A 26,961-nucleotide genomic window follows, 5' to 3' on the forward strand; every position below is an offset into this window, starting at 1 on the left:
CACATGGGGCATAATGAATCTATTAACATGCTACATAGGCAGAACACTCTCTGACATAAATCACAGAAAAATCCTCTATGACCCACCTCCCAGAGTAATGGAAATAGAAACAATAAACAAATGGGACCTAATTAAACTTAAAAGCTTTTGCACAACGAAGGAACCTATAAGCAAGGTGAAAAGGCAGCCTTCAGAATGGGAGCAAATAATAGTAAACAAAACAAATGACAAAGAATTAATCTCCAAAATACACAAGCAGCCGCATGCTGCTCAATACCAGAAAAACAAACAACCCAACCAAAAAGTGAGCCAAAGAACTAAACAGAGGTTTCTCCAAAGAAGACATACAGATGGCTAATAAACACATGAAAAGATGCTCAACATTACTCATTATTAAAGAAATGCAAATCAAAACTACAATGAGGTATCATCTCACAGCAGCAAGAAAAGCCACCATCAAAAAGTCTACAGACAATAAATGCTGGAGAGGGTGTGAAGAAAAGGGAACCCTCTTACACTGTTGGTGGGAATGCAAACTGGTACAGCCGCTATGGAGAACAGTGTGTAGATTCCTTAAAAAACTGGAAACAGAACTGCCAGATGACCCAGCAATCCCACTACTGGGCATACACACTGAGGAAACCAGAATTGAAAGAGACACATGTACCCCAATGTTCACTGCAGCACTGTTTACAATACCTAGGACATGGAAGCAACCTAGATGTCCATCGCCAGACGAATGGATAAGGAGGTTGTGGTACATATACACAATGGGATATTACTCATTTCCCATTGGAACGCACTTGAGTCAGTTCTAATGAGGTGGATGAACCTGGAGCCTATTATATAGAGTGAAGTAAGTCAGAAAGAGAAACACCAATACTGTATATTAAGGCATATATATGGAATTTAGAAAGACAGTAATGATGATCCTATATGCAAGACAGCAAAAGAGACACAGATGCAAAGAACAGACTTTTGTATTCTGTGGGAGAAGGCGAGGGTGGCATGATTTGAGAGAATAGCATTGAAACAAGTATATTACCATATGTAAAACAGATGACCAGGGCAAGTTTGATGCATGAAACAGGGAACCCAAAGCCAGTGCTCTGGGATAACCCAGAGGGACAGGGTGAGGAGGGAGGTGGGAGGGGGTTTAGGATGCAAGGGACACTTGTATACCTGTGGCCAATACATGCTGATGTATGGCAAAAACCACCACAATATTGTAAAGTAATTATCCTCCAATTAAAATAAATAAATTAAAAAAAACATTCTACATAAATAATGCAAAGCTGCATGAGTCTAATAATCAGTGTTTTTATATTTGGGTTGCTATAATGGTAAAACAGAAACAATCAGGAAATAGCAAGAAAGTCTTCCAAATCAATACAGACCATTATATATATTTCCCTTTCCTAACAAGTTGGGTTTTTTGTTTTTTGGATCCTTATATTTAAAACCAAACATAATGTCTACAGAATGTAATATACAGTCAATCCCAGTAAACACCCTAAGGTTGAAATACCCCATGAACAATCCTTTGACTTCTGGAATTACATACTTGATTTCTCCTTGGCTGAACTGAATACCCGAGGCACATTCTCTCTGACAAACGAGTGGGCCTTCATTACAAAACGAATCTGCAAAGGAGAGGGAAGGAAAGATAACTTTTCTATCATTGTCTTGTCTCCTATAAGCAAACACTGACCAGCACAAGATTATAACCACATAAAGAGCTATTAATTTTGTATATGCCAACTCAAACTCACTTTAATGGACTAAAACAGTGAAGAACTCTAAAGAGGGGTATGTTATTACTCAAATTATTTTGCATCCAACACCTCTATTACAAGTATATTATGAATTAAGAAATTAAAAGCCTGTTCAGAGAAAGTCTCCTGAAATAGTCCTATCCATCAAACAGCATTACAGACAACCAAGCAGAGCACTGCTGTTACTGCTGTCCAGTGGCTGTCATGTCTGACTCCACCGACTGCAGTACGCCAGGCTTCCCTGTCCTTCACTATCTCCTGAAGTGTGCTCAAACTCCTGCCAATTGAACTGGTGATGCCAAACAACCATCTCAACCTCTGGCGCCCTCTTCTCCCACCCTCAATCTTTCCCAGCATCAGGGCCTTTTCTAGTGAGTTGGCTCTTCACATCAGGTGGGCAAAGTAGTGAAGCTTCAGCATCGGTCCTTCCCAATGAATATTCAGGACTGATTTCCTTTAGGACTGACTGGTTTGATCTCCCTGCAGTCCAAGGGACTCTCAAGCGTCTTCTCCAGCACCACAGTTCCAAAGCATCAATTCTTTGGTGTTCAGCCTTCTTTATGGTCCAACTCTCACATCCAAACATGACCAGTGAAAAAACCATAGCTTTGACACGATGGACCTTTGTCAGCAGTGATGTCTCTGCTTTCTAATATGCTGTCTAGGTTTGTCATAGCTTTCCTTCCAAGGAGCAAGCATCTTTTAACTTCACGGCTGTACTCATGCTGCTATTGCTGCTGCTAAGTCACTTCAGTCGTGTCCGACTCTGTGCGACCCCATAGACGGCAGCCCACCAGGCTCCGCCGTCCCTGGGATTCTCCAGGCAAGAATACTGGAGTGGGTTGCCATTTCCTTCTCCAGTGCATGAAAGGGAAAAGTCAAAGTGAAGTCGCTCAGTCGTGTCCGACTCTTAGCGACCCCATGGACTGTAGCCTACCAGGCTCCTCTGTCCATGGGATTTTGCAGGCAAGAGTACTGGAGTGGGGTGCCATTGCCTTCTCCACTGTACTCATGACCCGCAGTGATACTGGAGCTCAAGAAAATAAGATCTGTCACCGCTTCCACACTTTTCCCCCTTCTATTTGCCGTGAAATGATGGGACCAGATGCCCTGAACTCAGGTTTTTGAATGTTGAGTTTTAAGCCAGCTTTTTCACTCCCCTCTTTCACCCTCATCAAGAGGCTCTTTAGTGCCTCTTCACTTTCTACCATTAGAGTGGTATCATCTGCATATCTGAGGTTGTTGTTATTTTTCCAAGCAATTTGGATTCTAACTTGTGATTCACCCAGCCCGGCATTTTGCATAATGTACTCTGCATATAAGTTAATCAACAGGGTGACAATATACAGCCTTGATGTACTCCTTTCCCCATTTTGAACTAATCCATCGTTGGCTATTACAGATAGCCAATGTAAGTCAGAAAAATTCTGAAGGGCATACAAGCAAAATAAATCTTCTAGATGGTTATATGACAAAACAATCAATCTGACAGTTTAAAAGTAGAGTTTTTAATGACAAAAATATTTTCTAATTTAGATGGCTTCTACAAAAAGTGTTCAAGAACTAAATTTGAATTCATCCAGAATAGTTCAATTTATTTCAATTATCAAGAATTAGAGAACACTGAAGATAGAACGAATTTTAAAAGATGATCTAGTTAACACTTTAATTTTATAATTAAGAGCATAAAGAACCAGATATGAAAACTTATCCAACTAATAAACAAAAGTAACTGAATTATTATTATTAACTAAGCAAATCATTGCACTAGGCACACTCAAAATCTTACCTGTTCAAGTATAACAATGCACCGGGAAGCTGGTGGTAGTGTATATGCTAACACTACATAAAGTGGTCCTAAACCTAGAACTCCAGTCTGGAAGACCACAAAAAGGAAGCAGTGTATGAAAGAATAGACCACTGGATGAGAAGTCCTGTGATAGCCTCTGGCCCAGTGTTGAAATAGGAAATAAGGAACTGTAAGTGTACATATGAACATGGTGAACCACGTCCACACAGCAACAGTAAGTTTCCCAAAAGCATAAGACATGAGATTGAACTCAAGCACCAGCCTGGGGAGAAAAAACACAAAGAACACAGAAGTGGATTTTTTAATACACACTGATTCACAAAATTAAAAACTTTCAGACCCCAAACCCTCAACTTCAGGAAACAACACTAATAAGCAGAAGTCATGGATATAACATTTGTGCTCCTAAGCCTCCACTTCACAATTTATTTATTTTCTAAAAGCCATAGGATAATATGGTCTTTGAACATATGATATCTAAAATACTAAAATAAGACTCTGAATTTCCCAAAGAGTAGATTCTCACATTAATGTATTTTAAACTCTGAAATATTCTATGGCACAAGTTAATATCTGAAATGTTCAAACAGCAACCAGTTATGTACAAACGATGGTTTTTCAGAAAGAAACAGTACAACCTGAAAACCTAATATACATTACATCATTATCTCAAATTTTAATTTACTAATAAAGCACATAATTCAATGTATGATTATCAGTGTCGTTTTTAGTTACTTGGTTTTTACATTAAAATATCACATTTTTCAAATATTAAATTCCAATAAGCTACCCTATTTTTAGAAACAACCTATAATACATTCCACAGTAGAAAAACTGATGTTAGATATACAAAATTCTCTCCAAATTTTCCTAAAGGAAAATTACCTAGAAACAATTAATATGGTCTATTAAAACAGACCATTTAAAAAATTAAAAGTAATAAAACTTCTAATATTCTTTTTGGTTGTACTTTTCAAGAGAGAGGAATCTCACTCTTGAACCAGCTGCTCTGGATTTTCTGAAGCAATTTAACTGAATCATCTTTTTTCAGAATATAAATACAGGGAAAACTCTCAATACCCCATGCATCCACTAAACAGGTATGCTGTCTTACCTTCCTTCATCAATATAATCTACTGCCAGTGTGCTGAGAATGAAGAGAATGAGGAGGGCAATGAACATGTGATATATTGTCCTGATGTGGTCCACCTCAAACAGCTCACTGTAAATACAGTTCAAATAAAATTAATCAATATTTTAAAACACCAAATATTAAAGACTTTACTTCAAAGTAGTTCAGAAGATGCTTAATCCATGCTCCAAAAACATCTCAACAGTAATCATGAAATATTACTAATGAGTATCAGTATTCTTATAAAGAAATGAATAATAATTACCTACTCACAGAGCATTTCAAAAGAAATGCTCATTACCTACTCAAAATGCACTTTTAATTTTCAGTTCACAAATGAGGTTGCCACAATTGGTCTACATAGCCTATTTTTCCCCCATAAAATCTACATAACTGCTATGACTGATCCATATCGATACATGGCAGAAATTAACACACTATTGTAATTATCCTTCAATTAAAAATAAACAAAATAAGGAGGCTTCCCTAGTGGTCCAGTGGCTAAGACTCCAAGCTTCCAATGCAGGGGGCCTGGGTTCGATCCCTGTTCGGGGAACTAGATCCCACATGCTGCAGCTAAGACTTTGTATGCTGCAACTAAAGATTCCCTGTGCCTCAACGGAGACCCAGCACAGCCAAATAAAAATAAATATTAATAATTAATTAAGGGAAAAAAATGTATACAACTAGGGTTCTAAAAAAAGTAAATTTGAGAAAACTATCAAGTCTCAAAGCTGCCTAGCCAAAGAGAGATTAAAAAACTTATGTATCAAGAAGGCAGCAATACTCTCTCAAAGTGGTTTACCTAATTGGGAAAGTTTTGTTCCAGCTCTTTGGGTAACCAATTCTCTGAAGTACAACTTCAAGGAATTTATCAGAGGATCAATAACCACCCTTACATACAACTTCTCCTTTGAAACCAGACACAGAACCAAAAAAATCAAAGGAGGAGCAAGAGATGGCAAATGTACAAAAAGAAGTATCAAAACTAATGGATTATATGAACACAGAACAAACATTCATAGATTACACAGTAATTCTAACAATCAGAATAGCTTGATTTTTAAAAATTCAAACAAATAACCAAAACAACTAAAAATACTTACTCTAAGACAGATCGCCTTATAACAAAAATCTTTCCATGCTCTGGAGGTGCTCTAAGATCTCTGGGAAGACCGAAAATTAAAACAAAATATGAGTACTTCAAGTATTACAAGAAATTTAAACCTATGGATAAAGAGAAGGAATAAATACTACCAACTATAGCTTGTAATATTAACTAACTGCCTTCTCACTATGACCCAGGTACTGTGTTAGGGTTTTATGCATGTTATCTCATTTGCTCCTTCTGAACAATGCTATGAGGTAGGTGCAGACACATCTGATTAGCAAGGAAGAGATGTTAGGCAAACCTAACCAGAGCAGCACTTAAGCCTCATGGAAATACCCAGCCAGCCCCTATGGAGATACATTCCTGGAATGACAGGTTGACAACCACTTTTCCTTCTCCTCAATATTCCTAAGGACAAGACTCCAGCGATACTTTACTCAGTTCACATACTATTATTGATCTGTCCTCCAAAACGACACTGATATCTATGATCCCTTGTGGCTCAGCTGGTAAAGAATCTGCCTGCAATGCAGGAGACCAGGCTTTGATCCCTGGGTTGGGAAGATCCCCTGGAGAGGGGAAAGGTTACCCACTCCAGTATTCTGGCCTGGAGAATTCCATGGACTGTATAGTCCATGGGGTCGCAAAGAGTCGGACACAACTGAGTGACTTTCACAACAACCCCTAAGGTCTTCCAACAATCCCCAACAGCCTCATGATCTAAAAAGGTGCCTCCAGTTACTAAAACCTCCCATTTTAACATCTATCTCTATCATCTTCTTCAGGGTTCCTTGTAGTACCGCTAGCACTTCTGGTGACTCTCCTGATCAAAACTGTTCTCCAGAACAGCAGACTGACAGAGACCAAAGAGGCATAAAACCAAGGAAAGCACAAAATGGCAAATTAGCACACACTGGCCTTTGACAGCCCTCCCTTCCTTCTATGGCTCTGGATGACTGACCAGTAAGAGTAACGACTCGCATTGTACTTTATTACAAGTACTGTACAGAGTACAATAGGGAGGCAGGATAATGATATAGGGAAGAGCACTGATGCTGGAGACAGACTCTGGGTTCAAATTCCCACTGTGTTATCTTGGACATTTAACTGTTTTGTACTTATTTAACTTATATGCAGAGTACATCATGAGAAACGCTGGGCTGGAGGAAGCACAAGCTGGAATCTAGATTGCCGGGAGAAATATCAATAACCTCAGATATGCAGGTGACACCACCCTTATGGCAGATAGTGAAGAAGAACTACAGAGCCTCTTGATGAAAGTGAAAGAGGAGAGTGAAAAAGTTGGCTTAAAGCTCAACATTCAGAAGACTAAGATCATGGCATCTGGTCCCATCACTTCATGGCAAATAGATGGGGAAACAGTGGAAACAGTGGCTGACTTTATTTTTGGGGGCTCCAAAATCACTGCAGATGGTGATTGCAGCCATGAAATTAAAAGATGCTTACTCCTTGGAAGGAAAGTTATGACCAACCTAGACAGCATATTAAAAAGCAGAGACATTGCTTTGTCAACAAAGGTCTGTCTAGTCAAGGCTATGGTTTTTCCAGTGGTCATGTATGGATGTGAGAGTTGGACTATAAAGAAAGCTGAGTGCTGAAGAATTGATGCTTTTGAACTGTGGTGTTGGAGAAGACTCTTGAGAGTCCCTTGGACTGCAAGGAGATCCAACCAGTCCATCCTAAAGGAGATCAGTCCTGGGTGTTCATTGGAAGGACTGATGTTGAAGCTGAAACTCCAATATTTTGGCCACCTCATGCGAAGAGTTTGACTCATTGGAAAAGACCCTAGAGCTGGGAAGGATTGAGGGCAGGAGGAGAAGGGGACGACAGAGGATGAGATGGTTGGATGGCATTACCGACTCGATGGACGTGGGTTTTGGTAGACTCTGGGAGTTGGTGATGGACTGGGAGGCCTGGCGTGCTGTGATTCATGGGGTCGCAAAGAGTCGGACACAACTGAGCGACTGAACTGAACTGTGCTTCAGTTTCCCAAATTTGTAATATGCAGACAGTTATAGTATCTGCCTCATAGGGTCACTGTTTCGTTTAAAGGTAAAGAATTCAACAAGCATTGGCCACGTTATTTTATGAGTCAGCACAGTCTTAAATGAGGTATGCGTGTTTGTTATAATCCATATAGTAAGATGAAGAAACCCACCCTTCAAGAGGTTAAAACAGCAATATACAGCTAGTAAAAAATGATGCCAGGGTGTGAACCCAGGCATTTTACCCACTGAGCTGTACTAGACTATATGTGTGCATTAAAAGAAACTATTATTTTTACTTACTTAGCTCTGTAGTTGTTGTCTCCCTCAAAAATAGAAAAGGATGTGAGAGCACAACCACCATTGTCTAATGATGCGGATTTTTCAATGAGATTGGTCACAAAATCATCAAAGTGACTGCCAACTTCCTTCATAAAAAAGGGCTTCAATTCCTAGAATTTTAAGACAAAGAAAACCATTAAGAACCAACTAGTTTATGAGTTGTTAACATTTTTTAAAGGGTTCTCTGATTGGTTCTTTTTTTTTTTGGCTATACGGGACGGGATGTGGGATCTTAGTTCTCCAACCCATTTCCCTAAAGGGTGCTCTTAAACAGAGCTGATGAAAAGAAATCCATGTTAAATGAATTCACTGGCGTAAAAACAGAAAAGTGATTTCTATATTCATCTGACCTGTAGTTTCAGAAACTGCTACTGAAAAAGCAACATGATGATTTATGTCTACTAAATGAACTCCTCTGAATGACATATAAAACCAAAATGACAGAAATGCTAAAAATAACAGTATTTTCTTCTCTTCAAATTTTTATATGGAAAACAAAGTAAAAAATCAATATTATGTCACCATTATACAATTTTAAGTCCCCTTGCTTTTCAAGCAACCCCTTCAGCACCAAGTACCCAGTGTTTATAAGTCATGTCATTACTGTATGATACCAACATTTATACAATATTTATTCCTGCCTCCACAGCTATATATTTATCTACTCTATAACACATACATTTAAAACAGAATTGTTACACATTTTAACACTTCAAAACTTACAAATACACACTTTTCGAAAAGTATTAGGCCAAAAAATTTCTTCAAATTATAATAGACCACCTACTGTGGATGCTCAAATTGTAAACTGTGGTATTTTTAAACTGGCAGGACTCATCTATACAAAGGAAAACAAAGTATTACTTACTAATTTCTCCAAGAAAAAAAAATGCTCTTCCTTCTAATTATATTAGGTTGAACCTAAAATATCTGAAGTAGCCTTTTTTCTGGATTCTGTTTTTGCTAACTGGATTGCTTTGTTTGATTTGGTTTTAATATTTATTTATTTGGCTGCAGAGGATCCCAGCTGTAGCACACAGGATCTTCTTCCTTGTGTTGTGCAGGATATTTCGTTGTGGCACATGGACTACCTAGTTGTGGCACGCGGGCTCAGTAGTTGAGGAGCACTGGCTTAGTTGCTCTGTGGCATGTGGAATCTTAGTTCCCCAACCAGGGATCAAACCCACGTCCCCTGCACTGCAGGGTGGATTCTTAACCACTGGACCATCAGGAAAGTCCTGGACTCTTAACTGTTTGACCAAGTCCTTTAAAAGCAAAGCCTTAAAATATAAATGTATCTAATGGAACTATGTGAAAGCTTTTCAAACTACTTCCTCCAAGAGTTCTCAAATGTTTGGGGTGGGGGGGAGGGTGGAGAGGTCTTGGGCAGTGAGAATACACTGAAATGCCAGCCCTCAGGACAGTGAAACTGAGCAGGATCCTATGGGGCTCCAGGGCACAAAAGTCTTTCTGTGTCCTCGTTTCTTGTTTGCAGGAAATAGGCTTCATTCAGCCTCCTTGACCTTCCTTACAAAGGGTAGGTTCAAACAGTGGCTAATCAGGGAAGGAATGGAATGCAAAAACAAGGGAGGAGCACTGAAGGACAGTGCAGGGACTTCCCTGGCAGTCCAGTGGTTAAGACTCTGCTTCCACTGCAAGGGGCATGGGTTCAATTCCTGTTCATTCTTGGTCAGGGAACTAAGAACCCACAAGCCATGAGAAACTGAGAACGTGAAGTCGCTCAGTCATGTCTGACTCTTTGAGATCCCATGGATTGTAGCCTACCAGGCTCCTCTGTCCATGGAATTTTCCAGGCAAGAGTACTGGAGTGGATTGCCATTTCTTTCTCCAGGGGATCTTCCCCACCCACGGATCGAACTCGGGTCTCCTGCATTGCAGACAGTCGCTTTACAGTCGCTGAGCCATCAGGGAAACCAATCAGAAAGAAGCCATAAATCTGTAGCCCTCACCCCAAACTCTGCCTATGAAAACTTACCACAAACCATCACAAAGTTTGGGATTTTTGAACACAAGCCACATGTTCTCCTTGTATGGCCCTGCAATAAATCTTTTTCTGCTTCAGACTCTAACGTTTCAGTTTATCTGGCCTCACTGTGCATCAGGCACACAAACTTTGCTCAGTAATAATAGCTGATGGAAATGGAAAACATGAGATATACACATTGAATGGTACACAGTAGACTACCTGTCACCTGAGCAACATAACCATTAGTGAAAAGACTCAAAGAACATCTAAAAATTTAGCAAAGAAAGCAGAGCAGAAATGACTGGAAATGCCTTTTCTCAACAGAATGTTAAACCTTTTGAAAGCTTTAAAGACCCCAGTAAGTGGGACTTAAGATTAATTGGAAAGTGAGTGGAGGAGACAAGATGATGAAAAACAGAGAAAGAGGAAAGTATCAGACAAAACAGGAAATGTGAATGATGTTGGTTGGTTTTGCTAGGAGAAATATTGACTGAAACTGCCCACCTGGGCCAGGCAAGACAGCGGTCACTTGCATGAGTTATCTTAACAATAGGAGATCCTGGTAAGGAACGTGGAACTGACAAGCTATTAGGTTAATGCAAAAGTAACTGTGGTTTCCAACCGTGACTTTTAAATCATTATAACCAGGCTCAATCACATCTTTATTATCAAAATAGGAACCATTACAATTAACACATTTTTGCCAATGAGAAAAGTTTGTTTATTCCTGTAGCGTAAAAATCTGTGCTTCGGGATTCGATGAACCCTTGGAAAGCATTTTCTGTGTCCTGCTGGTTGTAGAAGTGTTTTCCCTGCAAAAAGTTGTCCAGATGCGTGAATAAGTGGTAGTTGGTTGTTAAGAGGTCAGGTGAGTATGATGGATGAGACAAAACTTTGTAGCCCAATTAGTTCAACTTTTGAAGTGTTGGTTGTGTGACATGCAGTTGGGCGTTGCCACGGAGAAGAACCAGGCCCTTTCTATTGACCAATGCTGGCAGGAGACGTTGCTGTTTTTGGTGCATTTCATTGATCTGCTGAGCATACTTCTCAGATGCAATGGTTTTGCTGGAATTCAGAAAAATTAGTAGTGGATCAGACCAGCAGCAGACCACCAAACAGTGACCATGACTGTTTTTGGTGCAAGTTTGGCTCTGGGAAGTGCTTAGAAGCTTCTTCTGGTCCAATCACTGAGCCATCATTGCTGGTTGTCATATAAAATTCACTTTTTGTCGCACATCACAAGCCAATCAAGAAATGGTTTGTTGCTGCTGCACAGAATAAGAGGAAATGGAACTTCAAAACGACGATTTTTTTGATTTGTGGTCAGCTCATGAGGCAAAAACTTATCGAGCTTTTTCACATCTCTCCAATTTGCTTCAAATGTGGAATGACCAAAGAATGGCTGAGGGTGACGCTGAATTCTTTGGCAACTTCTTGTGTAGTTTTAAGAGGATCAGCTTTGATGACGGCTCTCAATTGGTCATTTTCAACTTCCGATGGCCAGCCACTGCAATCTTCATCTTCAAGGCTCTCAACTCCTTTGCAAAACTTCTTGAATCACCACCACACTGTACATTCATTAGCAGTTCCTGAGCTAAACGCGTTGTTGATATTGTGAGTTGTCTCTGCTTTTTATGACCCATTCTGAACTCGAGCAACAAAATCGCTCGAATTTGTTTTTTGACTAACATCATTTCCCAGTCTAAAATAAATATAAAATACACAGCAACTATTAAGTCATTAGTTTAAAAAAAAAGCGAGAAATGCGCATTAAAATGATGTATAACACAACCACATTTAAGAATGTATCCCAATATCAAATGGCAAAGTTCAACAATGCAAAACCGCAATTACTTTTGCACCAATCTAATATCACCAACCAGAAGAATTCATGAAAGGTCACAAAAAGAAAGGAGATGCCAGTCCATATGTCCTACCAACCTCCCAGAATACCCACTCGAATCCATCTTGGCTGAGTGTTACTCATACCACCAGGAAGGACCCTGAGAGACAACCTGGAAACTAAGCCCACTACCATAAAACCTGAGACTGTGAGCCACGTGGCAGGGCAGTTCTCCTGGGTTCCCTCACTCTCCTGCTCTCCACCTGGGTGCTCCTTCCCAATAAAGCCTCTTGCTTTGTCAGCACGTGTGTCTTCTCAGACAATCCATCTCCCAGTGTTAGACAAGGGCCCATTCTTGGGCCCTAGAAAGTGTTCCCCCTTTCTGCTACAATTTTAAGGACAAAACATAGAGAACTGGTGTCCCCTGGAAGAAATAGTTTTATAAAATTACTTGTTCACATTAAGGTTATTCAAATAGTATTCTTAGTTTCTTTTGCTTGTTTCATTTCAGTTACATGCCCTCTTCATTCTGAAATTTTTCAATAGGTATAATGCTTCCCCAACCAAAAACAAAACACCCAAAAAAGTGACACTCAAAAAAAAAAGGTTCTTTTCTCATTAAACTCTATTAATGCTTTTGCACTAACCTAAAAGAACTGAACTGCTTAATAAATCAAGGGTTTTTTCCAGCTACAAAAATGTTGTCCAACGTAGAAATATACTGAAAGAGAAGAAAGGAAAGAATTCATTCATTCCACTAAGTGCTAGGTACAGTTCTAGGCACTGTTGTGGCCTTGTTTGTAGCACTGGTGAGATAAGACAATGAACAAAACCTAGTCCCTGTCCTCACGGTACTTAAAATTCCAATGAGGGTAATCAGGACATACAGTATGCCAGATGGTGTTAAGGCAAGAAATAAAGAGGGACTCGGGGAAAGAGAGTGTTATTTTTCATAGAGAGGTCAGGGAAAGCCTCAAAGATTAAGATGATATTTGAGAAGATTTGTAGAAGGTAAAAGCGCAAGTTAGTTGATTTATATGTGGGAAAACTGCCAGAAAGAAAAAAGCATACATGTAAAAAGGCCTGAGGCAGGAACATCCTTGACATGTTTGAGAAATAGCAAGGAAATAGGACATCATAGTTGAAGCAAAAGAGTGATAAGAGTTGAGGTCAGAAAAGAAGGGGAGGGTGGCAGGAGAGGGGCTAAACCATTTAAGGTCTTAACACTTTACCCCCTACTCATGTCAGTTCACTGAAATCTTACTCAGCATTACAAAAAGAAGCCTGGGATCTTGAGATGTGGTGATGAGGAATCAAGCTATTTCTTTTCACTAGATTCATCACACCCTGGAATTAGGACCCTTCTCAATTAAGTACTGGGTTTAGGAGGCGGGGCGGTGGAGAGAACATAATGTGTGTTACAAAGATATCAGTAAAAGCTGCTGAAATCAGGTCTTAATCTACACAACTCAACTTAAACATACTCAGTCAGCTTCTCAAGGCAGGAACTCTTGTGCCTTAGTCACGTCTCGCCCACAGATCAGCTGTTGCCACACATGCCAAAAAACTTGCAATTTCCAAAGCATACAACAATCTCCTTATCCTCACCCTCCTTGGCAATCAGACCATTCTTGTTCACCTTCCTTTTTCCCTCATACTCCAAAACTTCTACTGTAAACAAAGAATGCTGCCCACCATTCCAGTTCTAGAAGGATCAAGCCACAGGCAGTGCAGTCACCCCGTCCACAGCCCCCCGCCACCCCCAGGGGAAATCAGAATGGAGAAAAACTCTGTGCTTTGGATATTCAGACTCCTAGACGGTAAGCTGATCGGCAGTAATCTTTCTATGCTTGACTATATGTTTTTTCCCAGCAAAAACCACACATACAGATCTCCTGACTTCTCTCCTGCTTCTTTTGAACACTCCCCTAAGAGTCACTGAGAGACTATTTCCTGGGCTTCAAGGTCCCTGAAACAAACTTAACTGACTTTTACATTTTGAGTTACCCTTTCAGTGGAAGTGAAACTGAGCAGGACCCTGTGGGGCCCTTGCAGGTATAGAAGCCTTTCTGTGTTCCCTATTTCTTGTCTGCAGGAAAAAGGTTTGAGCCTCCTAAACCTTCCCTGCGTTCCAAAGAACGGATTCATACTAATTAGATGTTACTAATGCAGAAACACACAAATTAAAAGATGCTTGCTTCTTGGAAGAAAAGCTATGATCTACCTAGACAGTATATTACAAAGCAGAGACATTACTTTGCCAACAAAGGTCTGTACAGTCAAACTACGGTTTTTCCAGTAGTCATGTATGGATGTGAGAGTTGGACCATAAAGAAAGCTAAGCGTCAAAGAATTGATGCTTTTGAACTCTTGAAGACTCTTGAGAGTCCCCTGGACTGCAAGGAGATCAAACCAGTCAATTCTAAAGGAAATCAACCCTGAATATTCATTAGAAGGACTGATGCTGAAGCTTCAATACTTTGGCCACCTGATGCAAAGAGCCAACTCATTAGAAAAGACCTTGATGCTGGGAAAGACTGAAGGCAGGAGGAGAAGGGACGACAGAGGACGAGACGGTTGGATGGCATCACTGACTCAGTGGACATGAGTTTGAGAAAGCTCCAGGACATAGTGAAGGACAGGGAAGCCTGGCATGCTGCAATCCAAGGGGTTGCAAAGAGTCCAACATGACTGAGCAACTGAACAACAACAATGCAGAAACAAAGAAAAAGCAGTCAAGATACATAGTTCAACAGTAAAACAGAGTCCTGGCTCTTCCTCAAGGGATATACTGAGGAGTAATATAATGGCTCAGATGGTAAACAATCTGTCTTCAATGTGGGAGACCTAGGTTTGATCCCTGGGTCGGGGAGATCCCTCAGAGAGGGGAATGGCTACCCACTCCAGTATTCTTGCGTGAAGAATTTCATGGACAGAGGAGCCTGGGGAGGCTACAGTCCGTGGGGTCACAAAGAGTCACACATAACTGAATGACGAACACTTCTACTACTTATCAACACATAACTAACTGATACATATCTTCAAATTGTTCTTTAGGAGTAATTCCAGGTGGAGGATGGTAACTTTAGGTTCACACCTCAGACTGGTCCAACCAGAAGGTTGCTGATTTGCGATTCCGAGAACAGCACCCTGTTACCTCTTTACCAACCAATCAGAAGAAAGTTACACACTCTATAGTTATCTCCCCAAATGCTGCCCTGTCACCCCAAAAGTTGCCATTAAAACTTGTTCCCTGAAAACCACCAGGAATTCGGGTCTTTTGAGCACGAGCCACACATTCTCCTAGTGCAGGCAGGTAGGGTAGAGAGTCCCCAGAGAAAGAAAACTAGGCATGGTTTTCTTGACAAAAGAGAAGCCATTTTTGGCCTTAAGAAATTTGGTGATCTAAGCCTGGTCACAATGCTTGCCCTTGAACAGGTCTCAGTAATTAAAGGTCTTAAGGGAAGTAAGGGAATGCATGGAACAAAGGAAAAAGAGTCAAAAAACAATAGTTCAGCGATTAATCAATCCTAGTTTCTCCTCAAGGGATACACAATAAATCTTCCAGTTCAGCAAGAACTAAGATCCTCACAAGGTGGAAGCTGGAATAATGATGTTGACCTCCAATCAACTAAAGCTTCTGTTGATCTCTGGCTCAATTTTATGCTGAATTTTCTTCAGCTCAAGCCCCTTCATGAGTATGCATCTACCCTTAGGTTAAGACTTTCCAAATTTCGCTGTTGGAGAGACACTGTTTTGGGAAAGACCCCCAGAGTTCTCCAAGTAATAAATTACTCTCCCGTTCTTTGCCCTGGTTGTGTCTTTTGGTTCAACAAACACCCACCAAAGAGTGAACCCAGTTTTTTAAGTAACACTTGTTTGGTCCTTGCAATAAACCTTTCTCTGCTCTAAACTCTGACATTTCAGTTTGTTTGGTTTCATAGTGCACCAGGCACACAAACTTGGGTTTGATAAAGGCATTTCTTAATGCTGATGACATAAAATGTACATTTTATGGCAAGACAAGTCGGATCAAACAAATTTTTTCTCTTCCTGTCCAAACCTCCTCCTTCCCCTTTAGCATATATCATGCACCTGCATTAACCTAACCTCCTTAGGAGATAACATACCTTCCTAATCTCCTCAAGGGTCACAACTCCTTCAGAGATAACCTTCCCTCTTAATCTTGTAAAGGGCCCCAATGACCCATAGTTTCCATGAGGATTGTGTAAACTGTCAACAATGTCATTTAATGTACACCCTCTGACTCAAAATGTAACTATCTATGACCTCTCATAGGTGGGACAGTTCTTAGAGCTTTCTGAAAGGCTGTTGCTAGGTTATAATCCTCAATTTGGCTTGAATAAAAATTTTCATTTCTTTTTTAAAAGAAATGGGGAAATGAATTACTTTCTAATTTTTTTCATCAACAATGCCTTTGTCCTCTTTCTCTGAGGAATTACAGTTGATAGAAGCTGCTGCCACTGGGACATAAGGAAGAACTCTATTGTGGACACTATTAAGTTTCTTTAGCCTCCTTCTTTCACATATCCAAGTACTGATGAAAAATAAAGAGTGACTGCTTATTACTGTCATTCCTTTTGTAAGAGGGAATACAGAAAAACACAATACAAGCAGTGCTCCACTTCTGCCTTCTTCCGAGTTCTTCTATTACACAAAATTGGTTTTAATAGGAACTTCAAAACGTGACCACAATAAATCTGTCTAAAACTGTCTATCAATAATCTGAAAAGGAGACTGAAGGTTATAGGCCTTCTAATTTATCTTCTCAATCTCATCCCTATTAACACTAATTTCAGCCAGCCATGGACTATGATTGTCCCAGACAACAGATGGACAGAAGGATGATGGAAGGAGGCAGACCGTTAGCTAGAAACTATCTAAGCACCCTGCTTTTCTAATCTATCAAAGAATCTCGTTTTTTAAAACAAGCAGCTGATGAAGACAACCTCTAAGATCTTGAGAATCCAGAACCACCACCATGAAACAAAGAGCCTATTGTTAGAACTCAGTGAAGACATGGACTAGTGATCAGAGATGAAGCCGGAGAAGCAAACAGGGTCTCGTTCATGACAGACCGTTAAGCCATTTTAAGATTTTATTTTTGGCTACACCATGAGGCTTGTAGGATCTTAGTTCCCCAACCAGGGATCAAACCCGCACTCTCAGCAGTGAAAGTGAGAGGTGCTAACCACTGGACTGCCAGAGAATTCACCCATTTTAAGGATTTTTCATTTTATCCTAAGGACAACTAGAAACCATGATATTTTAATAAGCACAAGGTTTACAAACATTCAGATTTGCACTTTAGAAGGAGAACGCTTCTACGATAAAAAGCCTTGTAAACAGAGGTTACTTTGGACTGAATCTTAAAATGAGAAAAGAGTAGGGTTGCTTTTGGATAAAGTAACCCTTACAGAGGCATGAAAAAAAAAAAGTAGGCTGAGAGAAAGCAACACCAAGTAAAAATAGATACTCTGAGCACAGAGCACAAAATATGGTATTCTTGAGCTTCCGAGCTGGTGAACATGGCAATGCTGGGAGGATGGCACCCTCAGAGGGCACGGAAGCTCTGCGTCCTTTCCCCGTATTTGCCTTGTGCAGCTCCCCCACCTGGCTGTTCCTGAGTTATCATATCCTTTTCTAATAAAATGGTAACTTAGTAAGTAAAAAAGGAATTTAAAAATAAATTATACTCTGACTCCATAAGGTCATATCACTAGTTCATGAATTACTTGTTTCTCTGATTCACTGCCTGGCTTTGCACAGAGAACCTTTTAACCTCACAGTGGCATGGAACCAGAAACCTGACCGTTTCAGGCAAAGCCGGGAACACAATAGAAGAGGTTAATACAGTGTTTAAGTTGACTCTCCAAGAGAGGTCTCCCCTGACAATTCACTCTAAAGTTACTGCATCTTATTCTTTTCCATCACTGCACTTAATACAATCTGAAATGCTATATAGTTCTTTTCTCGTGTCTTAATGTCTACCTTCCCCACCTGGCTTTAAAACTATGTCTATTTGTTAACCACCGTACAGCCAGCTCTTAGCAAAGCGACCGCCAAGACAATAGGTGATAAATACATTTCCTAACAGTTTTTGAAATCAACTCCTGCCACAAAAACTCCTACTCATACAACTGCCCACTTTTATTCAACGTCTGTTATTAATATAAAGCAGAAAGTAGATATTAAAAAAAAATAGATATATATATAGCCCTGACTTCTTTGTGGAAACTATCAAGTGGAAGGGAGTAAAAATCACTATGGTTATTATTGTCTGCAATGACTGTTATTAATTAAATGACTGCCTTATGCTAGATACTCTCTAAAGGGCTTTTATGTATTATTTCTAGTCTTAAAATAATCTCTGAAGTATGTAACAGAATGCCTATTTTACACATGAGAGATCTAAGCTTGAACAAGTCAAGTGATGTGACTTACCCAAGGTCATCCATCACTTGTAGGCTACAGAACTAGGATCAGAACTCCAGTCTATGACCTAAGTTCACGTTACATTATATTGCTTTCCACCATACTTTATATAAAATATTTTCTATACGATTAACATAAGTCAAAAAAGTAAAACCTAAAAAGTCAATGATGTGCGTACATGTAGCCTGAAAATGGCAGGTAAAATAGTAAAAAGGTGTTGTTTAGCAGAAATTTACAGTCCTAAGTAATGCATTGTAATAAATTCCTCCTTCAAAGGAAAAAAAAAAGTCTTGAGTATAACTACTACACAGTCCTTAATAAGGAAGCCAAAGTTCAAGATAAACCAGGAACTAATGAAATCAGAGCTTTGAATTTTAATCCCTTTTTGTTTAAAATAGAATTCATCCTGGGCTATCTCCCAACTTAAGTTAGACTCTAATATTCTTGATATCGCATTGTTATCAGCCTGAATTGACCTGAAACACACTTTTTAACCTCAATCTACTTAGGTAGCTCCCTCATCTTAACTATCCAAATGGTATATTTTACTGCTTCTTATCATCGCCTACCTCCTTCACTTCATTAGCCATTATGAAATGCCAGAAAATCAGAAAGGAGTAAAACTACATTCCCAGTAGTTACCAAATGATGTATCCATACAAATGACTATCATGAAATCATTTTTTTTTTAAAAATCACACTTTCAAAGAATATTTTAACACACACAAAAAAAAGCCCACAAAATGATGTTAAGAAAAATAAACAAACTGATTATATAAATTGATGCTGATTTTGCCAGTGTATCTATGACACAAATGCCTGCCTGTGTCTACTTGGATCTGTATGTATGATACAAAAAGGAAAACAAATTATTGGGAGGAAATAAACCAAAATATTATTTCCAAGTGATGGGTATATGGGTTGTGTTTCCTTTTTATACTTTGTCTCATATAAATTTTCTACACTGAGCCTATCCTACTTCTACAGTCAGAAAAAAATCTACATTAAGAAAATATATTCCTCCTGTTAAAACAATCCTCCTGTTGTGATATGGTATCACAACATTAAAATCTGTTAAACCATGTGTTTTTTTTTTTTTTTGAAGAAAGTACTTAATCTAATACGCCACTGATTTTTGTTTGGCACTTAAAAAGAAAAACAAATATTTGAAAAGAAAGTACCTCAATCAGTGATATGCAGAACATTACTAATTTTGATATTTTGGATTCTCATTAACTACAAAACAGAGAGTAACCGTCACCTGTAATCTTTTCAATAGAGCTCTAAAATCACATAATTTCTTATCACAAATACCAACTAACAGTAACATCACTTGATAGCTTTCAATGAACACTTTAAAGGTATCTAATTCAGTTGTTGCTCCTCTTGCTTATCCATTTTGTAAGTAGTATTATCAGCTAACATGAGAAATGACTTCTCCAAAATCTCAGCTCCTAACATAGCACCTGACAGACCAAGGGACCAAGTAAGGGTTGTTCACAGAACTAAATTACTGAACACTCCCAAAGGTAGTATATGGGAAGAACATTTCTTCATTTTGTAAATAAGTGATGAAATCATAAAGAACAATGAACTTTCTCAAGTAGACTAGAGACTAACACATTTATGTATTTAAATAAAATAAGCAAAGGCAGAAAGGGAAACAGAAGAATGTAGTCACACTTACACAGCCAGAAGAAGGTAAGAAATGATCAGAAGACCAGGGGTAGCAAACTACAACAGACAGTTGTTGCAGTGACTGTTACCAGTCAACCTATCATTTCCTATTCCCTTCTTTAGTTATCAGGACCCTTAATTTGCTACCTGGGCACTTATATCCCAGAATAAATAAATTTCCCAGTCTCCCTTTGCCCCTTGGTGTGACCAGGAGACTAAGTTCTTGACAGTGAGATACAAGCAAAATTGGTTTGACCAAACCTCCAGAAAACTTCCTTAAAAGGCAGCTGGTACCTGTTGCTTGCCCCGTTTCTTTCCCTACATCAATTCTGTTCTTTGAATCTCAGATGAAATGGCTAGAACCACTTGGCCAATGAGAAAATGGGTCATGGCCTACAAATGGTGAGGCAGAGAGGAGGAAGGAACCAGAGTTAGCACACCAGCTGCAGACCTCTCACCTCCAAGATCATTCCCACAAGAGGAAAATGTACTTCTATCTTGTTTAAGTCACAATTATTTGGGTCCATCCTGTGTTACTCTTACAGCACAAGCTAACCTCAACTTATACAAATGATCAATGAATTTCTAAGCAGAAAACACTTAGACCTGTCTTTCTAGCAGTCTGCCAACAAAGCAATAAACTGGGATTATCCAAAAACTTCTTTAGTTTACTCCAACAAATCAAAGTGTGAATAGGAGTGCTCATCTGTAGACATCCCATTTCAGTCATATTCATTATGGATTGCTCCTTTAATGGTCAAGCAGCTGCATTAGATACTGATGTGAAAAACAAGACTAGAAATGGTATACAAGAAATAAGCAAAACGTAAGTGTATATTTTTAATAAGTAGAAATAGAAAGTAAGTTTTCATCCCTTCCAATTTTCACATTAGACCTAACATTTCCCCTATAAAATCGTGTACATTGATAAAAGTTCTACAAATATCGATAATAAAGATATCCTCTTTTCTTTTCTCAATATACTCAAGTTCCTCTGGAAATTGTCCTCAAATGTGAGAAAAGGCACCCCAAGTCTAGGTTAGGACAGGGCCATATGGCCCTGCCCTTCTGAACAAACTTCAATTCTCTCACTCATAGGCCTGAAACTCTGAGCTTAGAGAGTTTGACTGGAAACCTCATTAACTGAAAAATTCAGAAGTAGCTGAACTCTTGCCATTAAAACAAACACCCTTTCCAAAGTCTGAGTGTTCAGCTTCTCCTAGGATTCTATGACATACATTAATCTTTCAAATATACTTCCTTTTATACTTAAACAAGGCAAAGTAGGTTTCTGTTATTTGCAACCAAAGGAAAAAAAAACACAATGTTAAAGATAGCTAATTTCTCTACTACTGCAGAGAATGTAGTTCTAATCTAATCATTTGACTCTCCCTTGGACTGTTCCAACAAAGGTTCATCTAGTCAAGGCTATGGTTTTTCCAGTAGTCATGTATGGATGTGAGAGTTGACTGTGAAGAAAGCTGAGCACCGAAGAACTGATGCTTTTGAACTGTGGTGTTGGGACTCTTGAGAGTCCCTTGGGCTGCAAGGAGATCCAACCAGTCCATCCTAAAGGAAATCAGCCCTGAGTATTCATTGGAGGACTGATGTTGAAGCTGAAACTCCAATATTTTGGCCACCTGATACGAAAAGCTGACTCAGTGGAAAAGACCCTGATGCTGGGAAAGATTGAAGGTGGGAGGAGAAGGGGACGACAGAGGATGAGATGGTCGGAAGGCATCACCGACTCAATGGACATGAGTTTGAATAAACTCCAGGAGTTGGTGATGGACAGGGAGGCCTGGTGTGCTGCAGTCCATGGGGTCGCAAAGAGTTGGACATGACTGAGTGACTGAACTGAACTGGACTGTTCCAAGATCTTTAAAGGGTTGTTATGACATAATTACGAGGCTTTTAAAAGGTCATGACTGAGAGTTACACAATGCCTTATGATCCCACTAGCACCAGATATTTTTTTAATTGAGTATTTCAAAGTTTTTTATGATGGCATTTAGATCTATAAGTGACTTTTAAGAAATTCAATCAGTTCAACCCACTAATGCCATCATCTCTCTCATTTCTCTTCCCTTAGGACAAAACAGTTTGCTTGACAATCTTCTTAACATCTTTGCAAGTTCAATTCCTGGGTTGGGAAGATCCCCTGAAGAAGGAAAAAGCAACGCACTCCAGTATTCTTGCCTGGGAAATCTCACGGGCAGGGGAGCCTGGCTACAGTCCTTGGGATTACAGAAGACTCAGATACAACTTAGCAACTAAGCAACAAGAACAACAAATTTGAATTTGATAAACAACTACCGCTGAGACTAGGTTATGTCTCAAATATTGCATGATGATTAACAAACTATCTGTTGTTTGTCTGAAATTCAAATTTAACTAGGTATACTGTATTTACATCTGACAACTCTAGTTACGTGGAGCTGAAAGAGTTACCCAATACAATCTATAGATTATCTATTCTGTTTACAATAGGAAGTAGAGAATTAAGAGCAAAAGTTTAAGTTAGCTACATACACAACAATGATACAGAAGGGGAGCTTGTAGCTAACTAGTCCAGTGTTCTCACTTTAAACATTAAGGGAAAAGTGTGCCAACCGGATTGGAACATGACACCAAATAACAAATGACTAGAAAGATTGTTTTATTTTGTCTTTAAAATTATTTCTAAGACCCACAAGGGAAAAGAACAAGTAAATTTCATGGCTCTGAAAAATATTCACATACCTGCCATTTCAATGGTCATTTCACATTAGTGAATGTAACCAATAAAAGAAAACAACAAAAAAATATAACCAGTTAGACATTATTGTTATGAAAGGGAGAATTTAAGTAAATAAGGTTACGTAAACAAAACACCTAGTTTAAGCCTAGCACACAACTGGACTTCTCAATGTGGTTCCCTTCTCCTCCCTGCCCCTGTTTAGTCACTAGACTATTAAAAATATTACAAGAGCTTCCAATGTGGTCTCATCTTCAAACTCGATAGTTACTTCAACTTTGTTATCAGTATAGCATTCCTAATACATCTCCCTCAAAAACATTCCAATTCATTAATAATGACAAGATGGTCAATCTCATTTGATACCAAATTGCCAATCAAACCATGCCTAAGTTAAATTGCCTATAAGTTCACCAGAGGAATTTTGGTGATTCATTCAGAACAAAGCAGTGTATAACAATTATAGAGTATATGCTAAGGGCATAAACTAAGAACTTAGACGTATAAAGTAGGACGGATAACATTTCAAGCTGGGGTTTCAGAAAACTTCAGAAGCACCAGCATTTGAGCGAGAATTTGAAGGATATACAGGATTTTGATTGGTAAAGGTAGGAAGTTAAAGAAAATTTCATGCAGACAGAGCTTAATAAGGGCATGAAGACAGAGGAAAAAAATGCCTTACAATCTAGCCCAAATTTTATTTTCTTATCATACCCCACCAGGGGCACAGATGTCAATCAAGTGTCATTTCCAACATACAGTTTAAGTTGCTTACCCCCATACCTCTGCTCAAGCTATGCCCTGCATATCTAACATATCTGTTTTTATCTTACATATACTGTTTTACAAAATAAGACAAAAATATCTAAATTTAAAGTAATCTATATAAATGCATGTAAGTGAAAAAAGTTAAAGTGTTAGTTGCTCAGTCGTGTCTGACTTTTTGCGACCCTATGGACTATAGCCAGTCAGTCTCTGTCCATGGAATTTTCCAGGCAAGAATACTAGAGTGGGTAGCCATTTCCTTCTTCGGGGGATGTTCCCAATCCAGGGATCAAACCTGGGTCTCCTGAACTACAGGCAGATTCTTTACTGTCTGAGCCACCAGGGAAGCCCAAATGCATGTAAGTTGACTTCAAATACAAGGCAGACCCCCCTTTTAGGGGGCTTCCCTAGTGGCTCAGTGGTAAAGAATCTACCTGCCAATGTAGGAGATGCAAGTTTGATTCCGGGGTTGGGAAGGTCCCCTGGAGTAGGGAATGGTAACTCACTCCAGTATTCCTGACTGGGAAAGCCTATGGACAGAGGAGGTGGCAGGCTCTAGTTCATGGGATTGCAAAGACACAATTTAGCAACTAAACAACAATATAAATGTGTATAGGCATGCATGCACATGTGACTAATTAATAAATGAAAACAAGGCTATTTCATCTACATCACTGGACATTTATATATTCAGGTTGGCTGATCAATTTTGGAAGTAATCTTTTTACTGGGAGAAAGGGAGTCTGTCTGCCTTGCATTTGAAGCCAACTTACATTCAGGCTCACATAGTAGTTGATTTTTTTTTAATGAATTAATTTATTATTTTTGGCTGCACTGGGTTATTGTTGGTATATTCATGCTTTTTCTAGTTGTCATGAGCAGGGACTATGCGTCATTGCAGAGCAGAGGCTCCAGGTTCACAGGCTTCAGTAGTTGCAACACGTGCTCAATAGTTGAGGTGCACGGGCTTAGTTGCTCTGAAGCATGTGGAATCTTCCTGGACCAGGAAGCTTGTGTATGAACCCATGTCCTCCGCACTGGCAAGTGGATTCTTATCCACTGTACCACCAGAGAAGTCCTTCATTTTTTTTAAGTGTTCTTTGTCCTCCAGATTTCCTGAGGGCGCTGGTGATTTCAAACTTATAGAACTGTTTCCCTTGCCTGAAAGGTCTTTGTTTGTTTACTTACTTATTTATTGGTTGTACTAAGCAGCTTGCAGAATCTTAGTTCCATGACCAGGGATTGAACCCAGGCCACAGCAGCAAAAGCACTGAGTCCTAACCACTGGGCCACTAAGGAATTTCCTGAAATCTCTTAACGTTGTTTGTGAATTGATATTTCTATTTGTTCTACATCCCTAACAGGGAATCTCTAGTTTCAGATTCAACGTTTATTGAAGGCCCATTATTTACTATGAACCATGATAGATACTTTTATAAAGTACTTACACAAGCACTTACACAAGCATCAACTGTACCATGTTCACTAAAACTGAGTTTTACTGGTAAAAGCCAGAAAATGTGAAAGATGTATGATAGCAAAGGAAAAAAATGATAATCTGTTTCTTAGGCAGAATGACAAGATGGTAGATCTTATTTTCCTGTTCATCACAGGATAACGTCAACTGATAAGAAAAGTAAATAGTTCTTTAAACAGCTTAGTATTAAAAACTGCACTGAATAAAACCCTTTACTCTTAAACTTTACATTTTTGTTTCTGGAAGAGAGAATTACTTACCTCTGCCTCTGCTGTCAACTGTATCTTCTTTGATATCAACTGTTTTAAATCAACCCGACCTAAGGAAAGAAAAAAATGTAATTTTTAAGTAGATGGGAGAGCTACCTATCAGGCATTATTTAAATCATGAACTTAAAAAACAAGCAAAAAATGACAAGTACAAACTTTGGTAAAACCACAAAACATAACCCAACTTTTAAAAAGGAAGCATGGGCAATACAAATAGAAGGAAATTTGATACATAAAAATGGTGAGCTGAAAAAAAAAAACTACTATAAGTACACACCATGCTTACAACTGTACTAATCATAAGATGCTACAAGATCAATTCTGACAATAACAGGAAATTAAGATTCTCTGAATGGATCCTGTAACTATGACTAGTAAAATGTACAAGCAACAATAGAAAAATTAGGTAAGTTGGATTTCACTAAAATTTTTTTAAAAAATCTTTTCTGCTCCAAGGGGTATTATCAAGAAAGTTAAAAGACACAAACTAGGGGAAATACTCACAAATCTGATCAGGAACCTGCATACAGAATACGTAAACAACTCTTACAACTCAATGGAAAAGACTAACAGTCTAATTTAAGAGTCTGAACAGACATGTCTCCAAAAAAGATACACAAATGGTTGATACCATTTGAAACAATGCTCAACATCACTGCCATCAAGAAAATGCAAATCAAAACCACAAACAAATATTGCTTTACACCCAGTAGGATGGCTGTAAGTGCTGGTCACTGTACACCTTAAGCTTATACAACGTTATGTGTCAATTATCAAAGTAAAGCTAGAAAGAGCTGTACCAGCATGAAATTTTGAGAAGAGCGCTATTTCAGGGACTGGATGTGACAACTGTTCCATTACACAATTACAGAAGTGTTAATACATACTTGTAAAAATGAAGTTTGTAAGAGTGGAACTACTTGGTACAAATAAAACAGTTTAACTGAGGAGGAAAAATTTTGACCAGTATGACCCCAGCCCCCCCCAAAAATCTAACAAAATCACCCACTACCCTATGGTGTTTGAGCAACTAATATTTTGGTAAATATCATCTGTTCTTTTACTTAGGTAAATATCAAATAATAATATTAAATATTATAAATATACATATTATAAAAATGGAGTCATTATGCATACTGTTTTCATTTGTTATATTGTTAATATCTGCATGTCTTACATAGTCTTCTACATCAATTTTATTGGTCTACTATTCTATTTTTATGGCTGAAATAAAACATATTTAATCCTCTATTTATTTATATCTTTTCACAATAATCAACTTGGGAAAAAAGGCATGGAGAATGTGAAGGTCCAAAATACATCTAATAAAAGCCCTAAAATGAGAGAAAAAACTTGAAGCAATAATGGCTGAAAACTTTCCAGAAGTGTTAAAAAAATGCCAGTCCTCAAAGGAAGATCAGTAAAACTGTATAATACAGAGTTTTTTTTAATTTATCTTTTACACAGAGGTTTATTTTAAAGCAAACTACAAAAAGCCCTTGAAAGCAACAAGAAAGAAAATGTCACCTTCAAGAGAACTGCAATTATGCTGAGTACTGACTCATTAATACCGA

General features: G+C 38.8%; 1 protein-coding gene and 1 long non-coding RNA gene across 10 annotated transcripts in view; one reads left to right on the forward strand and one right to left on the reverse strand.

The window, feature by feature from the left end:
• The window catches only part of SOAT1 (sterol O-acyltransferase 1), a 64,914-nt gene that overhangs the window by 11,240 nt on the left and 26,713 nt on the right, over nt 1-26,961 (reverse strand). For 6 of the 9 annotated variants that reach the window (XM_081485904.1, XM_081485900.1, XM_081485906.1 and 3 more), the window contains 6 exons: nt 25,379-25,437; nt 8,138-8,286; nt 5,824-5,883; nt 4,700-4,807; nt 3,565-3,847; nt 1,565-1,643 (listed from right to left, as the gene is read on the reverse strand). In XM_081485904.1, the coding sequence (XP_081342030.1) occupies nt 1,565-1,643; nt 3,565-3,847; nt 4,700-4,807; nt 5,824-5,883; nt 8,138-8,286; nt 25,379-25,437 (738 nt within the window). Of the gene's footprint in view, nt 1-1,564; nt 1,644-3,564; nt 3,848-4,699; nt 4,808-5,823; nt 5,884-8,137; nt 8,287-13,490; nt 13,677-16,136; nt 16,237-25,378; nt 25,480-26,961 lie in introns of those variants that run through there. The other 3 variants (XM_081485909.1, XM_081485908.1, XM_081485907.1) reach the window with 3 other exon arrangements.
• LOC145504680 (uncharacterized) lies at nt 13,714-23,107 on the forward strand. Its single transcript, XR_014052390.1, has 2 exons — nt 13,714-13,826; nt 22,232-23,107. It is a non-coding gene; the product is annotated as an uncharacterized LOC145504680 (long non-coding RNA).

The sequence above is a fragment of the Giraffa tippelskirchi genome, chromosome 5, assembly GCF_054371585.1.
Source record: "Giraffa tippelskirchi isolate mGirTip1 chromosome 5, T2T-mGirTip1v1.2.pri, whole genome shotgun sequence".
Taxonomy (NCBI): Eukaryota; Metazoa; Chordata; class Mammalia; order Artiodactyla; family Giraffidae; genus Giraffa; species Giraffa tippelskirchi.